The following is a 26,501-nucleotide window of genomic DNA, read 5'->3' as shown; positions in this document are numbered from 1 at the left end:
CCTGGGGGGCGGGTTTCGTCCCTCCTTCGATGTACTTGTCCAAGTGGCCTGCTGCCACCAATTCCTCCAAGTGTTGTCTCAATGGTGTGCAATTCTCAGTGCGGTGCCCTTTTTCTTTGTGGAAGGTGCACCGTGATCTCTCGTCATAGTCCTTCTGGGCTTCTCCTAGTTTGGCTGGTCACTTGACGAAAGGCTCATCCCTTATCTCGCTTAGAATCCGATATATCGGTTTCTTGAACACCGTGGTTATGTGTAGACGCGCCCGTGGGCCTCATGCTACAGTTCGGACTCGATTTGTGTCACGGTTCTTAATCTGAACCAAAGAGTCCAAATCTGGCAAATCGTTTTGAGAAACAGATTTTTGAAAAAGTAGTGCCAAACATGGACTGCTTTGCCAGATACAGAGTCGCCACCTAAATATTTTAAAATGGGGAAATTTAGGAAACCCTGACTCGGTGTCGAAGGCCACGTGTCCGTCATCACCGGAGTTGTCTCGGCTCGGGAGCTTGGGTACGATCGAGGAAGGTCAGCTATGAGCACCCCCTTTCGCCCGGTCCGGAGACCGGCCTCTACTAACCGTGATATCCGTTTTTGAAAACTTTATGTGTTCTTAAACCAATTGTTAGCCTAGAATTACTATGTTATGCGCGCAGCAAACAAGTATAGACCAAATCGCCCAAATTGGAACAAAACATTTCATGTTTGTTTTGAAAATGGTTTGCTACTCGCAAGTAGGCTAAAATGCAGATTTTGCCACCCTCAAGTGGGCTTTTAGAAAAGATGATTTTGCCACTATCTAGTGGGCTTAAAACTCACAGTTTTAATGCATTATTCCAATTTAGGTAATTCAACCTCCATCCACAGGCATTCAAGCAGTTATATCACATAAGCAGCTAGCCTCATGGTAATCATACTGTCATGGCAACACTCACACGCATGCGATATGCTAAAGCGTAAAAGCTTACCTAGTACTCCGAGCCAAAACAGAGACTAGTCAGTAATCATATGCATGATCCTAGTTCATGTTAAAAATGGCTAATGCAACACATGCAAAGATGCAATCTAAACAGGCTCGGCTAACCCTAAAATGGCATATGAAATGCTACAAGTAACATGTATTCAATTTGGAATTGAAACGTACAATGTAGTTTGTATGATGTACCGAGCCCGGTGCATGTCAACAAATGCATGGATGCACGCATGCATAGCATAAGGTATGCTAAAATAAATGTGCCCTAATCTACCATCATAAGCAGGTAAATAAAAGGAAAGAACGAAGTGGAGGTTGGAAGACATGCACACCACGCACACACACTTATTACAGACACGCCCTCACTCGGAGGGACCAAAATAATAATACAAATTAATTAACTACGCAAGCTAATTAAATATTACAAATTGCTTAATTAATTAACAAATTAACTAAACTAAAGAAAAACAGTAAACCGCCTCGGGGCGAGGGCCAGATGCAACACATGCTCGGGACTGGCTCGGAATCGCACTGCCATGCGTAGTTTGCCTCTGTTTTCCCTGCTCTGCTCTTCTGAAAACTGCCAAAGTCTCAGGGATGCCTCTCAGGACACTGGGGGATATCATCGGCTGACCAGAATTTCCACCGGCAGTAGCATTTAGTCACCGGCACAAAATAGATCCACCGGCCATCTATTGACTGCCGGTCGGCACTAAATACTGCCGGCCGGCAATCAATTCCTGCAGAACCTGCAACTCACAGCAGCAGAGGGCAAAATCTTGCATGGCAATGCAATTCAAACAATTTATGCACCAATCACATTCCTTATCATGTTAATGACTCAAAGGAGGATGTGCCCCAATTCTCGGACCACCAATCACGCATTTCCATACATGATGGCCCAAAGAATCAAGTGTGCAACTTCAATTTCAAAATGCATGCAAACCAACTAAACACACAAGGGGGCCTAACCTCTATCATACTCATCTCAAGAGGCAAGGTGATGCATGCAAGATGCAATGCAACTTAGGCATACGAGCTAAGGATGCAACATGCCGATACAAGCAAACATGCAAGGTGAGCATGCAAATAAGCAAAGGATGGTCTTAAACATGAATTAGGTAGCTCTAGTTAGGCCCAAAACAGTGGCCAAAATGCTAAGTGCATGGAGGCAAATGACATGCAAACATGCATAGATACATGGTCCAAGACTTAAGCATAATGAAGCCACTTTTCGACGCATTTGAAAGGTACAAACATGAAAAATTTGCATGCAAATTTCAGAGGTGATAGGTGATGCAAAACAGCCCCGAAACATAACGAAACAACACTCAACGCATGGAATGAATCCCGAAATGCAAAATTAGGCACGTGAAATGGCTTACAGCTATACAAAGCATGCATAATATGGACATGGAGCATGAAGACAGAAGCAAGGAAGCCCTGAGATAAGCATTTTTACAGTTTATGGCATGGCCAAACAGCAAGCAAAGATGGGGCTAAAATGGCATACAAAAACGGGGCTACCGCATGGATTTCAAAGCAAGTAGTACATAGAGTATCCAAACAGTGTTGAGCCCTTCTTCAATGTTGAAGAAGGGCTCAAAAGAAGAAACTTCACAGTTTATAACATGCCTCAAAACAGATCACACGCAAGCCAAAAATATTATGCAAAATTATGGCATAAAGAGGGCTAATGAAGGAAGTGCTAGCTACTGTCCTCAAACAGCAAGAGGTCCTTAATCAAACATGAAGAGGACCTCAAAATATGATGATTTGAAGTTTGGGTCGGAGCCCAAAGATCTAACCACAAGGAGCTAAGATATAGGCCAAAAAAATGTACAAAAGAGGGAAAGTGGGACTCACCCTTGTCGAACCAATCTTTAGCAACCTTTGGACCGAGTTTGGGAGCTTTTAACCTCTGGAAGACAGCCTCAAGCTGCTGGAATGGGCGTTGGATGCCTTGTGCTATGAGTTGATGAAGAAATGGCCCAAGAACAAGGGTGTTTGATGGTTGAATGAGAGAGATATGGAGAGAGATTGAGGGTTGTATGTATGTATATCAGATATACATGGTATATCTCTGGTTTTTTTGCCTCAAACCATCCAACCTAGACAAAGGGAGAGGAATGGTGCTTATATAAGGCAAGGGAAGCATTTAACTTACAAGCTAAGTAAAGGGAAAGGGTCAAAGGGGTTCAAGGGGGTGCAAGGCTTCTAGAGGAAGCTAAAACAGCTTGGAGAAGCTTGGCCAAAGGGTTCAAGCTTCTAGAAGGTTAAGGGGTTCAAAGGCTCACAAGGTGCAAAACAAACACACATGTGCGTGGGGGATCGATTCTGTGCATTCCAGCTGGCACAGCTGGAATCCACTCAATCTGCAGAATGCCCCGGAAGGTCGTCGGTTAGCAAAAATTGCTGGTCAGCAAAATAAAGTGCCGGTCGGCACAATAAATTGCCGGCCGGATAAATATAGTGCCGGTGGATGGCCGGTAAGGTCAAAAAACAGCCCGTTGGTGTCCAAATTGAAGCCCCGGAAGTTAGCTTTCCAATGGCGCAAACCTTGCATTAAAATTCCTCCTGTGGAAAAAGTTATGCCCATTTTGGTGAAGCCGCGCAGATTCGATCCAACCGGGATGATACCCAACTTCAACCAATCATATCTCCCCCACCCGGACTTGGCTTTAAGAGATTCTTGAGTGAAAAATGAAGCCCCGGAAGTAAGCTTTCCGACGGTGGTGGCCTCATAGCTAAAATGCAAGTGTACAGACAGATAAGCCCGATTCAGCGAGGGCTGCTCGACTCGCTTCTACCCGGATTCATGCCGAACTTCTCCCAAACTAGTTTTCTCCTCTCCTTTCCTCTTTTCTTCAACTCCAAAACCCTAAACAAAGTTTTTTGAAAGATTTGCCTCTCTTCTAGCCGAAGAAACTGATTCTTTGCCCTGCACATCTCTCAACACCGAGCAAACCATCAGTAGTGCCCAAGTCTTAAGGGCGGTCAAAAATGGGGTGTCTACATTATGGCAGTGCGGATTCTCAACCATATTTTATCGGGGTCTTCTCCGTTATCTCGTCTGCCACGGCCGTTTCTGTTACTTCGGTCTACCGTGTTGACCTTGGCTGAGGTTTTCTTTTCTGGCACTGCGGTCGCACTGGATTTTGCTTTTGCTCGTGCGCCATCCTCTTCTACCTTGATGTGCTGATGCACTCTTTCCATCAAGGCTTCCATAGTGAGGGGTGGCATCATGGTGATCGAGTCCCTCAGTCTGTTCCCAACTGGAAGGCCTCTTTTATACTGTGCAATGGCGAGATTGGTGGGGCAGTCCCCAATCTGATTGAATGTCTCCCAGTAGCGACTGTTGTAGGATCTTAGGGTCTCTTTATCGCCCATGTCGATGGAGAGTAGCTGGTCGATCTCCACCGGGGTTTTAGTGTTCGTTCGGAACCTTGTTACGAACGCTTCTGCCAATTGCGCCCAAGAGGCTATGCTGCCCTCAGGAAGTTTCTCGAACCAAGTCAAGCCTAGGTCGCCAAGACTTGATGGGAAGAGTATGCACATCAAGGTCTCGTTTCGCCTGTATACAGCCATGACTTGGCGAAAGTGGCTCAAGTGTGAGTACGGGTCCGTCTTCCCTTCATATGTGGTGAATTTCGGCTGAAGAAAGCCTGATGGTAGGGGCGCGTTTTCGATCGCTGGAACAAACGGCGAAGTTTGTAATCTTGCCAATGCTTTGTCCGTTGGTTCGTAGGCTGGGCGCGGTATTGGCATTCCAACCTCGACGCTTCCGTGCATTCGAGGAGCCATCCACTGTAAGGCAGAAACTCTGTGCGGATCCCGCGCCCTGGCATCCTCCTTGCATCGTGCTTTCTCTTCGAGCATGGTTCGTAAGTCGGATGATCTGGGTAATTCCGTCTGTCTAGATCTAGTTTGATGCGAATGAGAGGGCCAGTATGTGCTTCCTTCAGTGTATTATCTTTCAGACTTCGTCCTTTCAGACCTGGAGTGACGAGTTCTGGAAGACCATGATTGAGTATCGCCTGTCCTGAGGCTTCTACTCTCTCCTTGTGAGGGTGTAGTATTCCTACTACGATTTTTTGAGTGGCGAGGGGGCGTTTTGTTTTTGCGCCCCTCTCCTGTCGCCACTTCTTTTTTCTTCATCTGGCGTTTCAAGGCCTCCATGTCCGCCGCCATCTTTCTTATCAATTCATCTTGTTCTTTCACGTGGTCTTCCAGAGCTTGAGGGTCGATCCTCCGTCTTTGCCTGTCTGGACTTTGTGAATGAGAGCGATGGGGGCTGTTATTCCGCCTTCCCCTAGCATCCCTCCTAGAGGTATGTCGTTGGGGCTCCGAGTCCGCCATGGGAGGGACAGAAGGTAATCCTTCACGCCTTGCGCCCCCATCTGGAGTTAGTCCGTCGACGGCGGACTGCGGCAATTCTTCAATGTGTGCCATTGATTATAAAGGGGAGAAGCTTTAATCAAGAGGTTTTGTTCTGTCTATATTTCCCACAGACAGCGCCAATTGTACGGGAAATAAATAATTCTTCTCGTATAATCCTGTTGACTAAGTCCACGCTCCTCCATACGACGTCGCTTTATCACCTGAAAACACAAACGTGAGCTAGCCGGCGGGTGTGTGCCGGAAACCTCTCCGATGCCTCAGTCAGAAAACTTGACAGATAGACAAAGCTCAATGTATTCAGGAAGCAAAATTGTATGTTGTGTTATGTTACCTCCTCCAAGGTGATGCTTGTGAGCTTTTATAGGTTTCGAGTGGCCCAATCCTAATAGGACTTTTATTCCTCCATGCAGAGTCCTCCTAGGATTCATTCTTCTAAAGGATAATGCTTATCCTTTTACACCCCCCTGCTTAAACCAAATGGGATGGTTTTTACTGCGGCCGAACTACCATTTGACCGAAGTAAACTGGCTAAGCTGAGCCACAAGGTAGGCCGAACTATCCTTAGTTCGGCCCTTCCTTTTACTCCTCATCTCGACTCTCCCCTGTATGAACCATGATATATTGGGACCGAGCTACCGAGTAACAAGGTCTTGACCGATCTATCCAGAATACGTCATGACCGAACTAACTCGGAGACCGAACTAACTCCAAGTCGTCCAAACCGAAGTAGCTTTACAATTCCTGAGCCGAAGTAACTTCATCTTTTTTGGCCGGAGGAACTTTATTTCTCCTGGGCCGAAGTAACTTCTCGGCCCATTTTACCCAATCCGTTGTACTTTGGGTCATAAATTCCATCTCATAATTCGACCCAATTTTCACCAAAAATTACCCTCTCACTTTTCAAAATAGATTTGTGTTGTACTCTAATAAATAAATAAATAAATAAATAAGAAGGGGCATCTAATTCATATTCCAAAAAGTTGATTTGTCTTTTGATTGGACGGCCCAACTTCTTGCCCCCTTTCGTGAGTAATTATTGGGTGTGTTTGGAACACGACAGGTGAGCTCTAAGATGTTATAATGAATGTGAAATTCATGATATATTAGGGGATTAGAAAGTATAAAATATGTTATATATCATGACTGACAAAGAGTATCAACAATCAAAAAAAATATTCAATAATTTTTTCCCTTTGGTTGCGCGTTCCTTGGCATTTCCCAATTCCTTTCTCTCTCTATCCTTCTTTCTTTCTCATCATCGTGTGAAACCCCGGCCCGTACGTTGTTTTCTCAGCCTGAGTTCCCATAATGTCTTATTGATTTTTAAAACAAGTCTCTTACAATTCCATCCCCTAAAAAAGATTACTAGCTTCAATTCTCTTTCAATTCCTTCTCCTTCCCTCCCTCCCTCCCTCCCTCTTAAAAACACTACTTATGGATCTTCGGAAACTTCCTTTGTTTCTGGCAACAGTTTCGGTATTGTTCAGTGTTTCCAGGGCTTGCTCTAATGGAGAATGCAAGGTCTCTCTATCTTTCTATTGTTTTTTTTTTTTTTCTTTTCTGTACTGGGTATTTTATTTTTAAGCCTCAATTATAATGAATTTCCGTAAATTAATTAAAATAATAGGAACTGGACAAATGCACATCGGACTCGGATTGCGGAACAGGGCTGTATTGCTTCTCTTGTATCAATGAAGCATTTTCAGGCCCTATATGTGTGAGATCCGACATCACTGATCAATTCAAGCTCGTCGTAAGCCTCACTTCGCACTTCTATGAATTTGTTTGAAAAGTTATTTTAATTTTCAGCTATTTTAATTTAACCTATTTTAATTTAACGTTAAAAATTTCGTTTGAGTTCAATTTTTAAATTTTTTTAATTTTTATAAGAGAAAAAAGTGAAATGATTGTGATTTACCTATGACAGTTTGTTTTATTAATTTTTAATATATTTTATCTTTTTATAATTATTTTAATTAAAAAACTCCCAACCTAACATGTCAAATGAGGGATATATATATATATATATGTATGTATGTATGTATGTGAAGCATAATAGTTGTTAAGAGATTCATTGACATAATCATCCCCATTAGTATGCAATAAAATTTTACATTAATATTAGTTTGGCATATTTAAAAAAAGTCAAAAAGTCACTATCCTATTTAAGTTATGTCATCTTATTTAAGTCACACCACTTCTCTAACACGTTACTTCAAATTCAACCAAAATCCAACTCATATTTCATAAAAAGTCAAAAAGTACACTTATTTAAATTATCTCAAACAATCCCTAAAGATTTTAAAAATAATATGACTTAAGTAATTTTTCGAATAATGTTTGAGAGCTCGAGTTTGGCCCCCCCTAATCCCCAAAACGATGTCGTTTTGGGGATTTTTTTTTTTTTTCTTTCTCCATTTTCGACCCTAAAACAGGGAGAGGGAGAGAAGCAGAGGGGAGGGGAAGAGAGAAAGAGAGAGAGAGAGAGAGAGAGAGAAGACGATCGTCGATCGCCGATGCCCAGTCGCCGATCGTCGTCGCAGCCCAGTCCCGCCGTCGCAGCCCAGCCCCGCCGTCGCAGTCCCCTCATTCCTCCTCCTCTTCTCCTTCTCTGCTTCTGAAAGGCCCCCTCCAGTCCCCTCCTTCCTCCTCTTCCTCCCCCTCCCTCCTTCCTCCTCCTCTCCTTCTTCTCTGCTTCTGAAAAAAAAAAAAAAAAATTAGAGGGATTGGGGGTAGCTCATTTCGAGCTACCCAACACGACTCAATAAAAACAATTATGGTACATGAATTATTCATCACATAAGTGGTGAGGTGGGGCAAGTTAACCGAGTGGTTTGGACTGGCGTGAAAGAGTTGTCCATATATATAAAAATGATTGGAATTTTATTTTTGAAATTTATAATTCTTTTTGAATCTCAATTATTGTTATATGTATAAGACCTAAATATATAAGGTCCATACTATTAATGATTGCAAAACTGTTATAGATCCCCATCACCCTCACATACATATGGGGTTAAAAAGAGGAGAAAAAAAAAAATTAGACCAATCAACATTTACTGAAAATGATGGTGGCTACCCTCACTCATTTTTGTAATGATTGAGATCAGAAAAGGATTATAAATTTTTTTTTTAAAAAAAATGTCAATCATTATTGATACATATATTAGCTCATTTTTGTAAACAACCGTCGTGGGCCATCCCATTCTGTTTGCTTTTCGGTTCCTCTTAAAAAGAAATTTCGTTAAATTTATCATCTTGACTTTGTTTCCAAAAATAAATAAGAAAAATGCTTGCTCCCACTAATTAGGTGGCAGTGGGTCCCGTCATTAATGATGTGATGTTTTAGTCTTGAAGTTGTGTTTTTTTTTTTTTTTTACTTTTTTAATACATTAGTGCTATTAGTAATGATGTTTTTAATAGAATGAATCATTCTTAAATAAATAAATAAATGCGCCTGAAGTCAATATCTGTCAAAATCTGATGGTCGATCATAATAATGACAAGTTCATGAATATATATATATATATATATATATATATATATATATTTAATGCTTGGGATCTCCCTGTTTTTTTAGAGATCTTATAACTCTCTTTAAATTTTAACTATTGATATATCTGTAACACTTATTTATAAATATGTGTGACCCACACTATTAATAATTGAGATTCAAAAAAATTGTGAGATCTCCCAAAAAGTGGTTTGTGTAACCTGTGTTACTACAGGTCTACGTAAGTGGTTGGGCTTTCTAGTTCATCAGAGCAAGGATCCTCTAGAGTGATTTTTCCCTAAAGTTTCCTAAAGTGCTACAGTGTATGGTTGAGATTTACTGGCAAGTCACATCAGTTGCCAGTAAATCTCAACCACACAATATAGCACTCTAAGAAACTTTAGGAAAATTTCACTCTAGAGGATCCTTGGTGAGTTCATCAGGCTGGACTAGCCTCTTCTAATATATATTGGTCTTCAAGGGTGAAATAAAACCAGCCCATATTCATTTGAGCATTTGTTTTGGGATTTTTTTTTTTTTTTAATTTTTAAACCATGTTTTGTTTTGGGAAGTGTTAGGAAACTAGAAAAAAGAAGTCTGTAAAGTGGCCAGAAATTGAAATAAACATGTGTTTTCATAATAAATCTAATTCGTACAATTAATTTGTTGCCCACTTTTTTTGATAGCATTGTTGATTTGTTTCTAACCTTTTTGCAAGTAATGATATGCATAAATGGATTTTTCACCTAATTTTCCTACCATGAGATACAACGGTAGTGAGGTCTACATTAAGAAAATTAAGCAAAAAATCTGTTTATATATACCAATTTTTGTTTTTCGGGCATATGATCAGTTATGCTAAGAATTTTGTTGTTCAATTTACTTGATAATCATGCTTAAATCTGATAATTCCATGAGCACTAATGCTTATAACACAAAATTAAAATACAAATTAGATCACAAAAAGTGCAATGGATCCTTCCATAATCGTGTTTAAACTTAGTCTTCCATTTCATTTTTTGTGATCAATTTTTGTATTTCTAACATTGCTGATCAAAAAATTCACACATTTTATTCAATTATTCGTCTTTCGGGTAACAGAATAATTCACTGCCGTTCAACAAGTACGCATTTTTGACAACACACAATGCATATGCCATAGAAGGAGAGCCATCTCACACTGGAGTTCCCAGAGTTACCATTACAAATCAAGAAGATAATATCACTCAACAGCTAAATGTAAGAGTACCACCCTCTCCAATGCTTCTCCAACATTCTAAATAAAAACTCATTTTGATATTTTTGGGGCATTGTTGATTTTGTAGAATGGGGTTCGAGGCTTAATGCTTGACACATACGATTTTGAAGGTGATGTTTGGTTGTGCCATTCTTTTGGAGGAAACTGCTACGATTATACTGCATTTGTAAGTTATTTTATTATTTTTGGTCTTTATACCTAGCACAACAATAAGTTGTTCTATTACGATTTGGGCATCGTGAGTTTGATACATGAAACTATCTCTCTACATGGAAGGTCAGACTACATACATTTGGCTCTTCTCGAGCCTTGTGTTGGGCTTTTTTCTTTTTCTTTTTTAATGTTCTATTGGTTTTATACTATTTTCTTCAAATGTGCAAAATTTCATTGTAATTAAATTAATTTGCAATTGTAGGAACCAGCAATAGACACATTGAGGGAAATTGAGGCATTCTTATCTGCAAATCCATCAGAAATTGTGACAATAATCCTAGAGGATTATGTTCATGCCCCAAATGGATTGACAAAGGTCTTCACTGATGCTGGTTTGATGAAATATTGGTTCCCAGTGACAAGCATGCCACAAAATGGTCAAGACTGGCCTCTGGTCAGTGACATGGTTGCCAAAAACCAAAGGTTTATTGTGTTCACTTCAATTAAATCTAAGGAGCAGAGTGAAGGAATTGCTTATCAATGGAACTACATGGTTGAAAATCAATGTAAGAATCATATATAAACTCTCTCTCTCCCTCTCTCTCTCTCTCTCTCTCTCTCATTATTTTCCTATCAATGGGGAATTATTTTCGGTAGATGGGGATGGAGGAATGAAAGCAGGAAGTTGCCCAAACAGAGCAGAATCAGCACCAATGGATGACAAGACAAAATCACTGGTGTTGGTAAATTACTTCAAATCTGTACCCATCAAGGTATCAGCATGTATACAGAACTCCGCGGACCTCGCTAACATGCTTCCAACTTGTTACGCTGCTTCTGGCAATCGATGGGCTAACTTTGTCGCTGTTGATTTTTACAAGGTTTCTATAAATTATTCTTTTTTTTTTTTTTTTTTGAATTCACTCCCATGTATGCTTGAAATGCAAGAAAACCATTCTTAACAATATTGATCTTTCTATTTGTTTTTTGACTATGGTTATTAATGCAGAGAAGTGAGGGAGGAGGATCATTTCAAGCAGTGGACACTCTTAATGGGAAGCTGATGTGTGGCTGTAATGACGTACATGCTTGTGTGGTAAGTTCTGTGAAAATTTATTAAATCAAAAAAAGAAAATATATTTATTTATTTTTGCACGGTATGCATTTGTAGGGGTAGTCTTTTTTTTTTTTTTTTTTTTTTTTTTTTTTTTTTTTTTTTTTTTTTTTTTTTTGATAATCAAGTGTCCAAACCAGTTTACCTGTCTTAATAGGATGTTCGGTATGCATTAGTAGGGGGTAGGTTTTTTTATTAGTAGGAGAATGGTATAGTGATGGTGCTATGGTGGTGCTACACAACCAAATGCCCTAGTTGTTTCTTATTGGGCCCAATAATGATATAAAAATTATTGTGAAACAAAGGACAGGTGTAAATTCAATAATTATAAAAAATAAAAAAAGGAAAATATAATACATAAACTTTTGATTTTGCTATCTATAGACATAATTATAATGAGTTTCATGTGTATTTATTAATGTCAATCTATTGTTTTCTATCGAAAAATTAAAAAATTCTAAAAAAACCGTATTTATGTATAACATTATTCATAGAAAAAAAATATTTTTGTTGCTGTTAAAAGGGGTAAAGTTGAACGAAATCACATTTTGACACACAAATAATAATAATAATAATAATAATAGATAAAAAGGCAAAAAAGATATCATCAGCTTGTTTGGTTCTGGTTTTCAAAAACTAATTTTTAGAAAATTCTATTTTTTTATTTTCCGTATTTTAATGTTTTCAATGATTTTTTTTAATATTTTAAGATTTTTTTTTTAAAAAAAAAATTTGACACACCATAGATAAATACACTTAAAAAGTATAATATTTGTCAAAAAAATCTTTAAAAAATACACTAAATACCAAAAAATATATAAAAAATACGAAAATTCAATACATTTTTTGTATTTTTGTGTATTTATTAATTTTTTAAAATATTTTTTCACAAATATTTTACTATTTAGATACGTCTAAGTAAGGTGTATCTAAAAAAGTTTAAAAAATATTTAAAATTTAAAAATTATTCACTAAAAAAATATAAAAAAAAAAACAAAATACTCAATTTTTAAAAAATTGAACTAAAAAAACTGAAATCAAACACAGAGTATAATTTTTCAGGCGAGTTCAGTTCAGTCCATATTGGAATCTCAAGTGGACTGGGTCGGAAAAATTTAGGGCTCAATCAAGCCCAATAAAGTTCGCGAACTTTCTCAAGCCCACCTAGAACTCCTAATCTCTTAAGCCTGTGATAAGCGGCCGTGAGATGAAACTTTGGTAGACACTAGTACTGAGCATTGAGTCGAAATAAATAAATAAATAAATAAATAAAAATTGGTTGATTTTACGGCAATTGGTAGTAGAAATGGCCATTGCATCGAGAGGTGTAATTTGGGCGGATTTAATCCGACCAACCTGAACTTAGTAAGAATTTTTTTAGGATTTGAACAAGTTATTTTTAAATTCGGTATAGATTTGGATAAAAATTTAAAAGTTCGAATTAAATTTAAATGGGTTTGAATAAAAATGTCAAACAACCCAAGTAACTCAAAACCCAAATTATATATATAGATATATAAAAATATTAAATATACACATAAATTATTAATCATTACATGATATTAAAGTAATTTAGATTATTAAATCATAATGAATACATATTATATATACAAATAACATAAAAAAAAAAATTTTTATTTTCACTCTTAAATTGTAAAGACTACTATAATGGCATATCTCTTACATTATATAAATTATTTGTTTTGATGGTATTAATGATTTCCTATAATAATAAAAAAAATGTGAATAGAGTCAAATTTTAATAATTTAATAATACAACAGTAAGAATATATATATATATATATATATATATCATTTACGATTCGGGCAGCTCGGACAATTCGGGTTTAACTCGGGTCGGTCTTTGATAAACAATCTCGGGTTACAATTCGGAGCTGGGCGGGTCTGGGCAAGTCTGGGCACAATTTGGGTTGAGCCTGAACAACCTTCCAACTCGACTGAATCCACCCGAGTTGTACCCCTGTTACAATCTAAGTCTTAACTTTAGATTTTGGTTATTTGAAAGGAGAAATTTATGATAATTATTTGATTTTTTGCAGCCAGGATCTACATCCAATTCCTGCACTGCCCCAGCTCCTACATAATGGCAGAGAGAGAGAGAATTCAATGGTGTAGTATATTTAAAATCTTATTGAATTCAATACAACTATAAGTTTAGCATGCTTCCTATAATACAATACATAGGAGTTTCAAATATGTATGAATCCCGATGCAACGGTATAAAAAGAAAATGAAAAGCTTATTTTTTTTGGTGGGAACTGAAGAATACAAGGATTTGTTCAACTGAGAGCCTCAGGGGAGCAAGATAACATTCTAAAAAATTTAATGGTGCAATTGTTTAAATTAAAAAGACGAATAGTCTTCTCTACTTATCTATCCATTTAAGGGTACTCTAGGCGGGTTTGAAATATGACCCATGGATACCCTTTGTGCATCCTACTTATAATATGCTCAACATCACTATAATAGGGCAATCCTCAATGGACAAATTTTTACCCCAAAAATAAATAAATAAAACAACTCGATTTTTGGGAGATATTTTTATCTAGTGATTTTCCTCCTAAGCACATAATTAACTTGGTTCAAAAAAAATTATTATAGGCTCATTGCCTTTTAAATCATTTTAGGGCATCATTTAGTTTTATCATTTACACTATGTTTGGAAATCTAGGAGAGAAAAGAAAAAAGAAAAAAAAAATTTGATTGTGATTTCTCTCCTTTTTGTTTGGATAAGTAAGTAATAAAAAAAAAGAAATGATTATGATTTTTGTCCTTCTTGTTTGGTTAAATTTCATAAGAGAAAAGAAAAGAAAAGAAATTATTTTATGTTATATTACCAAAATAAATTTTTTATATTTTCAATCATTTTATTTCTTTTATTTTTACAGGGACAAAATTGGTATTATGAAAATATTGATTTCTTTTCTCTTCCAATTTCTTCACTTTTGAGAAGATTGAAAATGAGGGTTATAAGAGAAATAAGTCTCTCTCCGTTTCTTCCCATTTCTCCTCATTTCTCTCCACTTAAGTTATCCAAACAAGTAAGAGAAGTACATATCTCTCCATTTCTTTTCTTTTCTCTCCAAATCACTCAATCCAAACATATTATTGTTAGAGATTTAATAAACAAGCATGTATATATGTTTAGCCCATCTGGAGTCCAATACAAGTTCCTTTTGCTTTTTAAACGGTACGGTGATTATGCTAAGATGCTACATTTAATAATTAATGATAATATTCTAAGATGGGAACCAGGTACCCAACAACATATGTTTCAAGATAACAACATTAACACTACTAGTTCTATATTTAATAAAATAAGATAATAATGCTAAGATGGCACTTTGTTTCTGCTAAAGCATATTAATGTGTTTCCATGCTGCTTTGTGAGAACAATGGGCTACAACTGAAGTGTTCTTCAAAGTGCCACAATTAAAAATGGCCAAAAAAAAACTAATTGTTCCTTCACTCCCATTTAACAAAAATGATGATCCTCGACTGCATCATTTTTATACATCATTCTTTACTCTCTTATTTTATTTTATTTTTTTTCTGAACGACAAGTCATTTCTTATTACTTGACACGACACAATTTACAATAAATTGTAAGTGTTGATGATCAGTTAAGAAGATGTAACATTATTGCTCGTATAATAGTGGTGCCCAACAACATGATGATCCTGACACACAAGCCCTGATTAGTAGGGCAAGAGTCTGAGCTTTGTCCTCATCAATCCAATAATGGAGTTGTGCTCTCAGCTCTCATATCATTATCCATACATGGATAAGTATAACTTTCTCAAAATTTAGGGGTGTTATATTGTGAAACAGTGTAATTTCTCAAGTTTTTGGACGCCACAGCCTCCCTTGGTCTCTACACATTCTACCTTTTGGTTTTACTTTTTCTCAGAAATAGTTGGTTTATCGTTTCATTAATCACATGACTATGAAAAGCTTTGTCAAACAAAGGTTAATTAGGACTCAATATAATTAAATTATTCATGAAATGCAAGTGGATTTCACCTTTGCAATTGCAAGGACAGTACTTAGTTCAATGTATTATAATATTGTCACAGCTAGCAATAGCAAAAATAATCTCTTCAATAACTGATTTAGCCAGATGGTATAATAACTCTCCTTAGATTCTCCACACCTTGATTAGAGAAAGTAATCACATTCATTCCTATAAATTCAACGTCGGCAAATACATAGGTCCCGTTTGGTGTAACTGTTAAGACAGCTTATAGATTATAGCTTAACAGATTATAGATTATGACTTTAATCAGAAGTTGTTAATCTGTTTGGTGTAGCTGTTGGATTATAGATTTAAGTTGCTGAGTAGTGTTTGTTAAATAAGTTGTGAAATAGCTTTTTCAATTAATTTTTATTTTTTGTTTGTGTACATTTCTCATAAAAAATAATAATAATAATCTATAGTCCATTCGAGTTTTTTCTATTTTTAAAAAAATAAAAAATAAAAAATAAAAAATAAAAAATAAAAAAATTTAAGAGTATAACCATAAATTAATATGTCCACAGCAGAAGTTGATAATCAGAAGCAAGAGGTGAGCAGCTTTTCAGAATCAGCTTTTTTGAGTTAAAATAAGCTGTTAGAATCAGACGCTGTTTGAAATAAGTTTTACCAAACTGTCCAAAATAACTTTTTCAAAACTAAAAGCCATAAGTTGGCTTTGAAAAACTGAAACAAACACCCCCATAATCTATTCACATTATTATACCTATAAATTCAACGTCGGCAAATACATAATATATCTCCTCCATGTTGAATATTATCAATCCATAAAGTTGTAAAATGCTAAAAAAATAAAAATATTGAGATACAAGGGATGGAGACACTCAAAAAGTAGTGAGCAAAAGTAGAAAACAAATTTATAGACATCATAAGTTTGTATGGCTCACAGGTATACGAGCGTTTGTTTTTCATTCAATAAAAATGTTGAGAGAAAATAATAATAAAACTGTATGCGTCATAATTTATGAACTTACGCGTCAAGTACATTATAAAAATAAATAAATAAATAAATAAATAACGATGCTAGTCAAAAACTTGTAAATTAAATTCAGTCAATTAAACACTGACTTCAGCAATTTTGAGAGACTCAAAGATCTACTTATATATATAATACTATAAATAAGTGTTCTGCAGGTTATATTAGTCACTTTTTATCTATGTGTGGAGCATGTGAGTAGTTAGGCTAGAAGGTATCTAACACATGATAGCAATAATCTTAGGATATTAATAAAAAAAATCATAATTCAATTGTCATATACTATGTGGTCCTAAAAAGATGTATTATAAAATGATATCAAATCAAGATGATTAACCTAATATTGATTGGGTTAGTAACATGCTTAGATGTCGCACTTTGCAAGAATAATGGGCTCCATGTTATTGGTGGATGCTTGCAACATTAAAAAAAGTATCAGAGGCAGAGAGATAGAATGAGAGAGAGAGTGTCAATTAAGAGGTTGTTTGGGATGACCTAAATAAGTGTACTTTTTATCTTTTTACGAAAAGATGTGCAGAAAAGTAGAGAGATAATGTAATAGAAAAAAGATAAAAAGTGTGTACATAGCCAAACTTGACCTAATTATTGTTTGTTCATTCCTAATTCCTTACTTAAATTTATTGGAGACTTTGTTTAAATACAATTACTAATTAAATTATTTTTTCTGTGTTTGTTGACCACCGTGGTAATGGACTCGTGTCTCGGTGCAAAACTAGATCTATTAAGAATATTTTGTGGAGTAAAAGTTAAGAGTATTTTCAATGCTTCATTTTTTATTTCATTAAATTTAAATTTAATAAAAAAAATACAAAATTATACTCTAACATTATCATCAAATCAGTATCAAATTAAGAATATCTCAAATTTTTCATCAAATTAAAGATGTTAGAACCTTTTACCAAATTACTCTACATAGCCGTTAGTTTATAGGTGGCTAATAAATTATAAATGAGCACTTGACGACTGGCATGTTGTCTTCCAGTCAACCATCTCCTTACAAAATCTATTTCAGAATTTGAAAAAATTGCACTAGTTGGCCAACCATCTGAACATTCTCTTGGTTGTCCTCTCGGTCGACCGGTGGTTCGATCAAATCCTAAATTACTCTGTTGAAATGCATAATATCAGATAAAACTTTTATTCAAATTTAATGGGGAAAAAAAACGTAAATATTGAAGATGCTCTATATATTTGATGTTTGATGTCACCTTTATGTAATATTTTTTACTTGGTTCAACTTCATGTGCCCAAAACTCAGTTATATGCATCAATGTTGCTTGACGAAGCATGTATTATTTTATTTTATTTTTTTGGCTAATGATGATGATAACATGGTGTATACTATATATGTACTTATAACTCACATAATAATTAAGTGTTCTAAAAAATATATAAAAAAACTCACATAATAATTAATTCTTTTATTAATAATTTATTAATAGTATAGATTAAAAAAATAATATTTTAATATTTTTTATATAGAAATATATATTTTGCCTTTATTTATTTTCATATCTACAGGCTATCTATATTAGTTTCGATTGTTTTAATTTTATTAAAAGGAGAAGCGATGTTGTAACAATCCCGACCCGTGATTAGCGCTAATTCATGTTTAAGTATGCCTAACAAGTAATTAAGGAGAAATCTTGAGTTAATTACATGTGCATTGCATTATTTTGTATTTATATCTGCTTAACGTAGAAAGGTTTGTTCATGTTTTAGCTTCGGATTGTGAATTGAAGGCTTTATTGGCAACCGATTCAAAAATTGACTCGGTTTGTGTTAATTGAAATTTTTAGAATTTTATGGTAGGTTTAATTGAAATTTGGTTCTGAACGATTAAATTAAAATAATTTAAGATCTACTTGATTAACTCGATCAATAAAGGATTACATCTTTGCCCAAGCCTATATAAGGCAAATTGTTGAGTCAAGACTAGGAAAATACATTTTCAATCCCTTATCTTGTGACTCAAACAAGCAAAAATGTGAGAGAGAGAGAGACAGAGAGAGAGAGAGAAGGAAAACTGAGATCAAAGTTGGGATAGGAAAGAATTGCTAGGAGATTTGTTGAATTGCTCAAGATTTTGCTTAAGTGGAGCTCAATTGAGTAGCCTAGGTAAGAGCTCAACCTTACAACCTTGACATTGAGTTATTTAGTACATGAATATAAATGAAATAGGTGAATTCACATGGAGTTGAGCTAGAATTTAAGAAAGCAAAGCCATTCCATACATGCATGTCCAGATCATGAAGTTTTGAAGTTGTTTTCATGAAAATTCTCATATGCATGTTCATATTTTGGTTATAATCTAAGAATTCACCATGTTTTGTGTTGGGTATTTCATTTGATCATGTTTTTGGAAACTATGAACTCAAGTTATACATGCATGTCATATTTATAGCATGTTCTTACATTCCAAGTTGAATTTTGCATAATTGGCAAGCTATTGGGCCATGATTTCTTAAAATGATCTTTAATTTATGATGTTTTATGAGTTCCTAAGTGTTTTCTCAAGTTTTAGCCCAGAAAAATCAAGTTTTGATGCTTGAAAGTTGAATTTTGAGCTGGTAGAACAAATCTGGAAATTCCGAAATTTGCATCTACGCTCGAGTGTAGGAGTTCACGCTCGAGGAACCACTCTGAGTGCATGTACTTCCGCTCGAGCGACCTGAAGCCCGCTCGAGCGTAAATTGCATGTTCCCAGAAGTTCATATATTTTGCAACATGCTCGAGCGATAGAAGTCACGCTCGAGCGAGGATTTAAGTCTCACGCTCGAGCTGGGATCGAGCGTCCGTCGAGTGTGAAAAACAAGCAAACCAGTATTTTTTCAAAGTTTTCAGATCATTCGAGTGAGGGAAGTTATGCTCTAGCGAACCCTTGTATTTTGCATGTCCGCTTGAGCGAGGAAAGTCACGCTCAAAAGTAGACCCTGTTTTCAGCAAATTTTGAAAAATGATTTCAAGTGCATTTTTGCATCCTCATTCCATCCTAGGCATTCCTAAGCCATGATTGAGACACCATAATGAGGATAATGAGGTAGAAACACACCAAAACAAGAAAGGACTAAGTTATCATTTTCGGGTGTGTAATTCAGTATACGTTCGTTCTGTAACTGTGTAGGTCATGCACCTCAAGGAAGTTGAATCGTCCACTTGCAGCAGTTGTTATCTGTAAGTAATAACTTAGTAAAGCTATGTTCAACTTTATGTATTTTCTGTATACGAAATAAGATCTATTGAAAGAAATGCCATGCTTTATACTATGAATGATTGTCCAACAACAACAAACATTGATGATATTATGCCATGATTCAAGTATGTTACAAGTGATATTATACTATGATTCAAGTATGCTACAAGTTCCCGGTACCGGAGGTTCCTTATGGAACTGACAAGTTATCTATACTCGGCTGGAGGTTCCTAAGTGGAACTGACAAGTTTACAAGTTCCCAGTCCAGAGATTCCTTTATGGGACTGACATGTTATCCTTACTCGGCTGGAGGTTCTTCTATAGAACTGACAAGTATGATTTAAGCCACTTTGTATGAGATCTATCAGCACTTATGGATGTAATACGTAAGATTAAGCAAGAACTCTGATTTTTGTATACATGCTCAGAACAATAATACGAATGTGAATTTCAGTTTCAGCCACAGTTATGGGACATCATTCATTTACCCATTTACTTTGTTATTATTCACTGGGCCTCAGCTCACTAATTATTTATTATGTATGTAGGTGAACAGGCTCGTGATCTGGCTTAAAATGATACCTGGGGTATTTTTGTGTTGGTCAGCCACCTTTTGTGCCTCACGAGGGGGTTCCATATCAAGTCATGTTTTGTAGCTGTGTCAATATGGATGTATAAGACTGTTTCTTTTGTTTTATGAACAAGTTCTCCTTTTGTATGTACTTGATAGTGACGTGTAAATACTATACCTATGATGTCACTCGTGTTTATAAAGTTTAAGATTTTCAGTTCCATGTATGTCTGCACAGCTCGATGGACTATGTATATTTTTTTATATAATTACTGCTGCAACCCCTAATCTTAAGTCAAGTCTTAAGAGGCCTTTGGTAATCTAAGGATTACTGGCCGGTTACGACACTAAACCTATAGGAGCGGGTTTAGGTAGTGACAAATGTAATTATAGTTTCGTTTGGCATTAGCTATGGTAGCCAACTTTTTTGTGTTGGAATTTTTTTAGCCTCGTTTGGTTTTGTTTTTAGGTTTTTTTATTTATTTTTGTAAGAGAAAAAGTATAATAATTATGATTTAGATGTGACATTTTATCTTTTTGGCTTATATAGCCTATTTTATCTTTTTGTGTTTTTTTAATTCCAAAATATTTACCAAATGAGACTATGTCAGATTATTATATTTTTTCTAAACTATAGGGAGGATAAGATTTTTTTTTTTTTTTTATGAACACAAAAAAAGGAGGTTCTGTGGAGACATCACGACCTCCGTAGGCCCAGGCCCAGGCCCCGGGATAGCCTGTTGCCAGCCTGATTTAACCCAATCCACAGGAAGGGACCTACCACCGAGGCACCAGTGGAGCTCATCAACCGCTCCAATCATGTACAAGTTTCGATTGGAGTACAGCGCGAGGTCTCCACAAGGAGGATAAGTTTAACACCCTCTTTTTTTTTCTTTTTTTTTCTGAATGATTTTTTTGCAAATAGTTGTACTTTATTTTTTGGCTTTTGAGGAACATTTTTACGACCAGTCCCAACATAGAGACCTTAGGATATATGCAATCACTTACCAACTACCTGTATCAGATAACACGGTATCAAAAACGATTGTCCAGAATATTCAAATTTATGGTTCATGATTCGTCCCAAGAATCCCTAGAAATTAATACACTCTCGTGACATTTTGGCAAACTTCCAGAAGCTGTAGAAATGAAAACAATAATTACTAGATTGACCATTAATTATTATGAATGTGTCTTTCCTCAATAACAGTCAACAGAAAATATAATGAGCTTGAATGCTCAATAATGTTGTGAACAGAACAGCAGGCTAACAAATCCATGAACCAAATTCAAGTGTTGAAAACCGGTCTCTAAAAATTACTACAACAAGGGATGTATTCTTGTAGATAACTTAATTATCTGAATCTCTCAATTCTGACATCTGAGTTGTTTCAAAATTTTACTTCTCTATGCTACATAAAAACACTTCTTTTTTTTTTTTCTTTCTATATCTTGGTCCCCACTTTTTTCCTAAATCTGGGTGCCATACAATTTCCCTGGTAGAGTTCAAGTAATAAGACAAATGCACGCTTCGTCGCACTTATGCACATACTGTTATTTCATTTTCAGTGATGAAAAAAGGGATAAAAAAAAATTAAAAATTGAAATGCCAAATATCTTTTTTTGTCGACATTGCTGAATGCTCAATTCACCAGATAAAGAAATATCAGTAGGGAAATGCATACAACATAGAATGCATCAATACCAGTTGTTTTAAGGATAGAAATTGATGAAAGTTTTATTATTATTTATTATGTTTTTGTGTTAGTACTGATATCGATATGTAAGGTTAGAGTCAGTTGGAGTCAGGTAATAGTCAATTTGTCCATTATAGCACAAGAAGGACAATTTTGATTGATATTCCCCCACGAGGGAGTAACATGCAATTGGGATTGTTTCTTTCCATTGTTGTTTGTGACATGAGACCAACCAAACACAAGCCCCACCCACCATTGCTAAGTATATATCATCCCTATTGTGGCCAAGCATGCACCGGAATCACATGGTTCCGCCACCCCTTTTTGACATTTGATAACCTCTTGCAGTTATGCTACAAACATTGAAACCAAATACAAAAAAGAAACACTTAATACATGGAGTTCATTTTTTTTTAAAAAAATTCTTGTATATCCATGTATATTCTGTAAGTGACTGATTATGTGATTGATTTCAATGTTTTTAAACTTGTTAAACCAAATGTAGGGGCCGAATGGAAGGGAGAGGGGAAAAAACTAGATGAACACAAAGGAGATCGTGAAGGGAAGAAACAACGACAAAAACAAGAAGCACCAAAGCATGAAAACAAAGAGAAATGGGGACCTTTAACACATGGGGGTGGGAGGGGTGGGGTAGTACTAGCTTGTGAAGTGGAGCCAACTAAACCTAAGATTCTTTTGCAATATGTTGGTTGGAAGCGCACACTTTGGGCAAGCTGTACCTTCTATTTGATAATTTCAAACTTAAACTTATGTCAATCTTTGTTGTCTTCCATTTTTTTTTTTTTTCATTTTTAAATTTTTTGTTACTCATTTGGATTACATAAGGACCGTTTGTTACAGTTTTTAGATGGTGATTATAACTTATTTTGATTTGGAAACCTGTATCAGACTGTTTGATGTAACTTCTGCTTATAGTTTATTAGGCAGAAATAGTTTAAATAAGTTGAAAAAAACTGATTATTTAAAAGCGGAGTAAACGTTTTTAGTTTTTACTTTTTGATTATCAACTTTTAATTTAAAAAAATTCCACCAAACATGATTATAATGGTGGTATTAATTTAATATCAACAATGTGTGTATTTTTTTTTTTAATGTATGTCAGTATAGGTTCTTTGGGAGACGTGATTGAACAAGAAAAAATGGTGTTAAAATATGACTTGATTCATGCATTGTAAATTTTGATCAATGACTGTTTTCTGCAAACTGAAAAAATAAATAATGATAATTGCTATGATATCATGTGTTGCCATTACTTATGTTGTATTTGGTTGGGGATTTGAAGAGAGATTTAGAAAAGAAAAGGGAAAAGGTGTGTGAAACTTAGAGATGGCAATTTAAAACCGGCCCGATGGGGACCCGACCCCTCGATCCCGAATTGAGTGGGTTTTCTCCGAAAAATACCCCCGACGGGACGGGGATGGTGATTGAAAATCAATCCCCGAACAGATTCGGGCCGGGGACGGGGATCAGTGTTCCAGTCCCGTACCCGGCTCGGCCCCGGCCCCGATCCCCGGCCCGGTTTTATCCCCGATGTTAAATTACAATTTTACCCTTACATATATATATAAACCAACCAGGTCAGTCCTCTCACCTCTCATTTCTCTCTATCCGTCTCTGTCTCTCATTTCTCTCTACGGTAGACTCTACCTCACTGTCTTCTCTCTCTCTCAAATCCACCACCACCGCCGAGCCTCGCACCACCACGGCCGACCATCGCCGAGCCTCGCACCACCACATCACAGCTCTCATCCACTCCCTCTCTCTCGACGAGCCTCGACCACCAGATGAGATCTTTTTTTTTTTCTTTTTTTTTCAGATCTGTTTCAGATCTGATTCACAATTATTTTTTTTTTTAGATCTGTTTCAGATCTGTTTCTGATGTTGTATAATACATCCCTTGTGATTAACTTGTATTTTCAGATCTGATTAAATTTATTGGCAGTGATTCACTGCACACAACCCTTGTGCAGACATTAAAATATGGATGTATAAACTTGTATTTTCGGATCATGTTGTTGATGTTGTTGTATATTCTGAGTTGTATTTTCTGATTTTTTCAACTTGTATTTTCTGAGTTGTATATTCTGAGTTGATGCTGTTGTATATTCTGAGTTGTATTTTCGGATGCTGTTCTGAGTTGTATTTTCTGATTTTTTTTTTATTTTTAGCCGGGGAATGCTCGGGGTCGGGGAAACCCGATCCCCGTTGGGGGCGGGGGTGGGGGCAGGGATAGGTTCCCCGTCGGGGATCGGGGCCGGGGCCGGGGGAAATTCTACCATCGGGGATCGGGGACGGGGAGTGCGATCCCCGGCCCCGCCCCGCCCCGTTGTCATTCCTAGTGAAATTATGTGAAATATAAACATGATTTATTCACATTTCAACTACCTTTTTCATTTCCCTTTCCAAATCTCTTACCAAATTCCCCCATCCAAACACCCTTTCCAAATTCCTTACTAAATTCTCCCAACCAAACACAGCATTAATGAGTTTTTTAGTCAAAAAAGATTGGTAAAAGTCAATTCTGACACTAAAAAGACCATAAATATATTTTGAAGAAAATGGTGTTTGTCTTAAAATAAATTTAACTTGTTTCTTCACCGTATACATGAATCCGCACAGGAAATGTTATGTACACAGGCAAGACTGACTACATTTTAATAAAATATATCAGGAGATCTACATAGGATGTGAAAAGATGTTGTATACCCACTTTTTTTGTTATCGCAACAATAATGTATTTATAAACTAGTTATCAAAATGTCATGCCAAGTCGGACCCAATAATCTACCAAAATAAAAACCCGACAGTCCAAAAGCTATGAAACCCAATCAAATCTATATTGTTGTTGGGCTCATGACGGGTAACCCGTACCAACTCCCTAATTTGTTTTTTTTCTTCTTTTTTTTTTTAACAAAATTTTATTTAGGATAAATTACACTTTGTATCAAATTTCATTTTGACCCCTACACTTCTGGTCAAATCTCACTTTAGTCTCTGCACATGAAATTATGACAATTAACTCCTTATACTTTTAGTCAAATTTCACTTTGGTTTCTATACAAGTATTAATGTCTCATTTCTGTTACTCAATTGTTTAAATCTTTAATAAAATCTAATCATGTAATAACAATGTAATTACGACATGAGGATAAGAAAAAAAAATCATCTACATTTTTCACCAATACACACTTTATCTCAAAATTTACATCAAAATATGACTATATTAGGCTAAAACAAAATGCGGATTGTGAACAATTAAGATTTACAAACATGAATGATTTTCCTCTCTTATCCTCGTTTCGTAGTGACATTTTTGTTACATGACTGGATTTTATTAAAGATTTAAAAATGAAGTTACAGAAGAAGGATATCGACACTTATGTAGGGATCAAAGTGGGATTTGAGTAAAAGTGTAGGGGTTGACTATCACAATTTCACGTGTAGAAATCAAAATAGAATTTATCAGAAGTGCATATGATTGACTGTCATGATTTCATGTATAGCGATTAAAATGAGATTTAATATAAAATATAAAGATACAACGTATAATTTAACCTTTTATTTATTATATCGTTATGTCTTAATATAGTTGGTTATGATAATGTCGTGGGTAGGTAATGTTAAACATAATTATAGAAGTATATAACATGTCTTTGCTTTTCACATTATAGTAAAAAAAAAATTAATGAATAACAAATTTATACAATATTAGTTGGTCTAAACCAAACACAACCTAAATTTCTAAAGTTGAGTTGGCTTGATTTAATTTGATTCCATTCTGAATCAAAAAATTCAAAAGAGCAGAAGATCAATTTGAATAAAGGAATAAGTACATTAACTAAGCAAGGTTTTTTTTTTTTTGAAAGATAAAAACTAGTTACCAACTTTTAACTAAAATTAAATGATGATTTTGTAAGTAAATTTATCATCCACTCATAAATATAGTTTTTTATCAAATAAAAATTTTGTTAAAAAATAAAAGTTAATTCTTCTTCTTTTTTTTTTATACACATCTTTTAATAAAAATTTTAAAAAATAATTAAAATAATTAATTCTCAAAATAACTTTTTAAAAAATTAACAAAATATATCTTATTAGAAGACCATTTCTGAGACAGGAAAAAGTGTATGAAATAGTATTACAATGAGTGAAAGCAAAAAAGTTAAAAGAAGGAAGAATACAGTGACCAGTAGTATGGTTATGACAGTTGAGATGAGAGACAGGAATTGTGGTTGGGGGGATTGCGATTTTTACGAGAGCAGTGAAATGTGTAAAAATGAAAGAACACAGTTACTGCTACGGTTGGCCGTTGAGATAGGAAGGGTAGTGGGGTTTTCATTTTACCAGCAGTAAGTAAGTATTGTCTTTCTTGTTGTAAGAACTGACAATTAGGTTTGCAGTAGATAGCTAGCTAGGTAGGTAGGTCCGACTATGACCATGACCATCAGATTATATTTGCTACCCAGGATTTCCTCTGATCAACTTGACCCCATTTTTAAAATAATAATGCTAAGTAGTTTAAAATTTTGTGGTTTAAATGGTTTAAATTACTTAAAATAGTATTGTTTTGATAGATTTT

At 35.6% G+C, this 26,501-nt stretch overlaps 1 protein-coding gene across 1 annotated transcript; it reads left to right on the top strand.

Moving 5' to 3' along the window:
• The first annotated feature begins 6,429 nt into the window (after positions 1-6,429).
• On the top strand, positions 6,430-13,668 carry LOC114317287 (PLC-like phosphodiesterases superfamily protein). The gene is made up of 8 exons (XM_028263995.2): positions 6,430-6,892; positions 6,999-7,124; positions 9,966-10,103; positions 10,190-10,288; positions 10,538-10,841; positions 10,933-11,156; positions 11,285-11,371; positions 13,450-13,668. The coding sequence occupies exons 1-8, from the start codon at positions 6,806-6,808 to the stop codon at positions 13,492-13,494; spliced, it is 1,110 nt and encodes a 369-aa protein (XP_028119796.2). The 5' UTR covers positions 6,430-6,805; the 3' UTR covers positions 13,495-13,668.
• The last annotated feature ends 12,833 nt before the right edge of the window (positions 13,669-26,501 follow it).

Source organism: Camellia sinensis, chromosome 1 (assembly GCF_055761805.1).
Source record: "Camellia sinensis isolate YWXY chromosome 1, ASM5576180v1, whole genome shotgun sequence".
Taxonomy (NCBI): domain Eukaryota; kingdom Viridiplantae; phylum Streptophyta; class Magnoliopsida; order Ericales; family Theaceae; genus Camellia; species Camellia sinensis.
This window is presented reverse-complemented; position numbering and strand designations above follow the sequence as displayed.

Bases quoted from the DNA above. Each gene is read 5' to 3' on its own strand.
- LOC114317287 (XM_028263995.2), top strand. From the start codon at position 6,806: ATGGATCTTCGGAAACTTCCTTTGTTTCTGGCAACAGTTTCGGTATTG. The intron at 6,893-6,998 runs GTCTCTCTATCT...TTAAAATAATAG, and splicing joins GCTCTAATGGAGAATGCAAG to GAACTGGACAAATGCACATC. The intron at 10,842-10,932 runs GTAAGAATCATA...TATTTTCGGTAG, and splicing joins CTACATGGTTGAAAATCAAT to ATGGGGATGGAGGAATGAAA.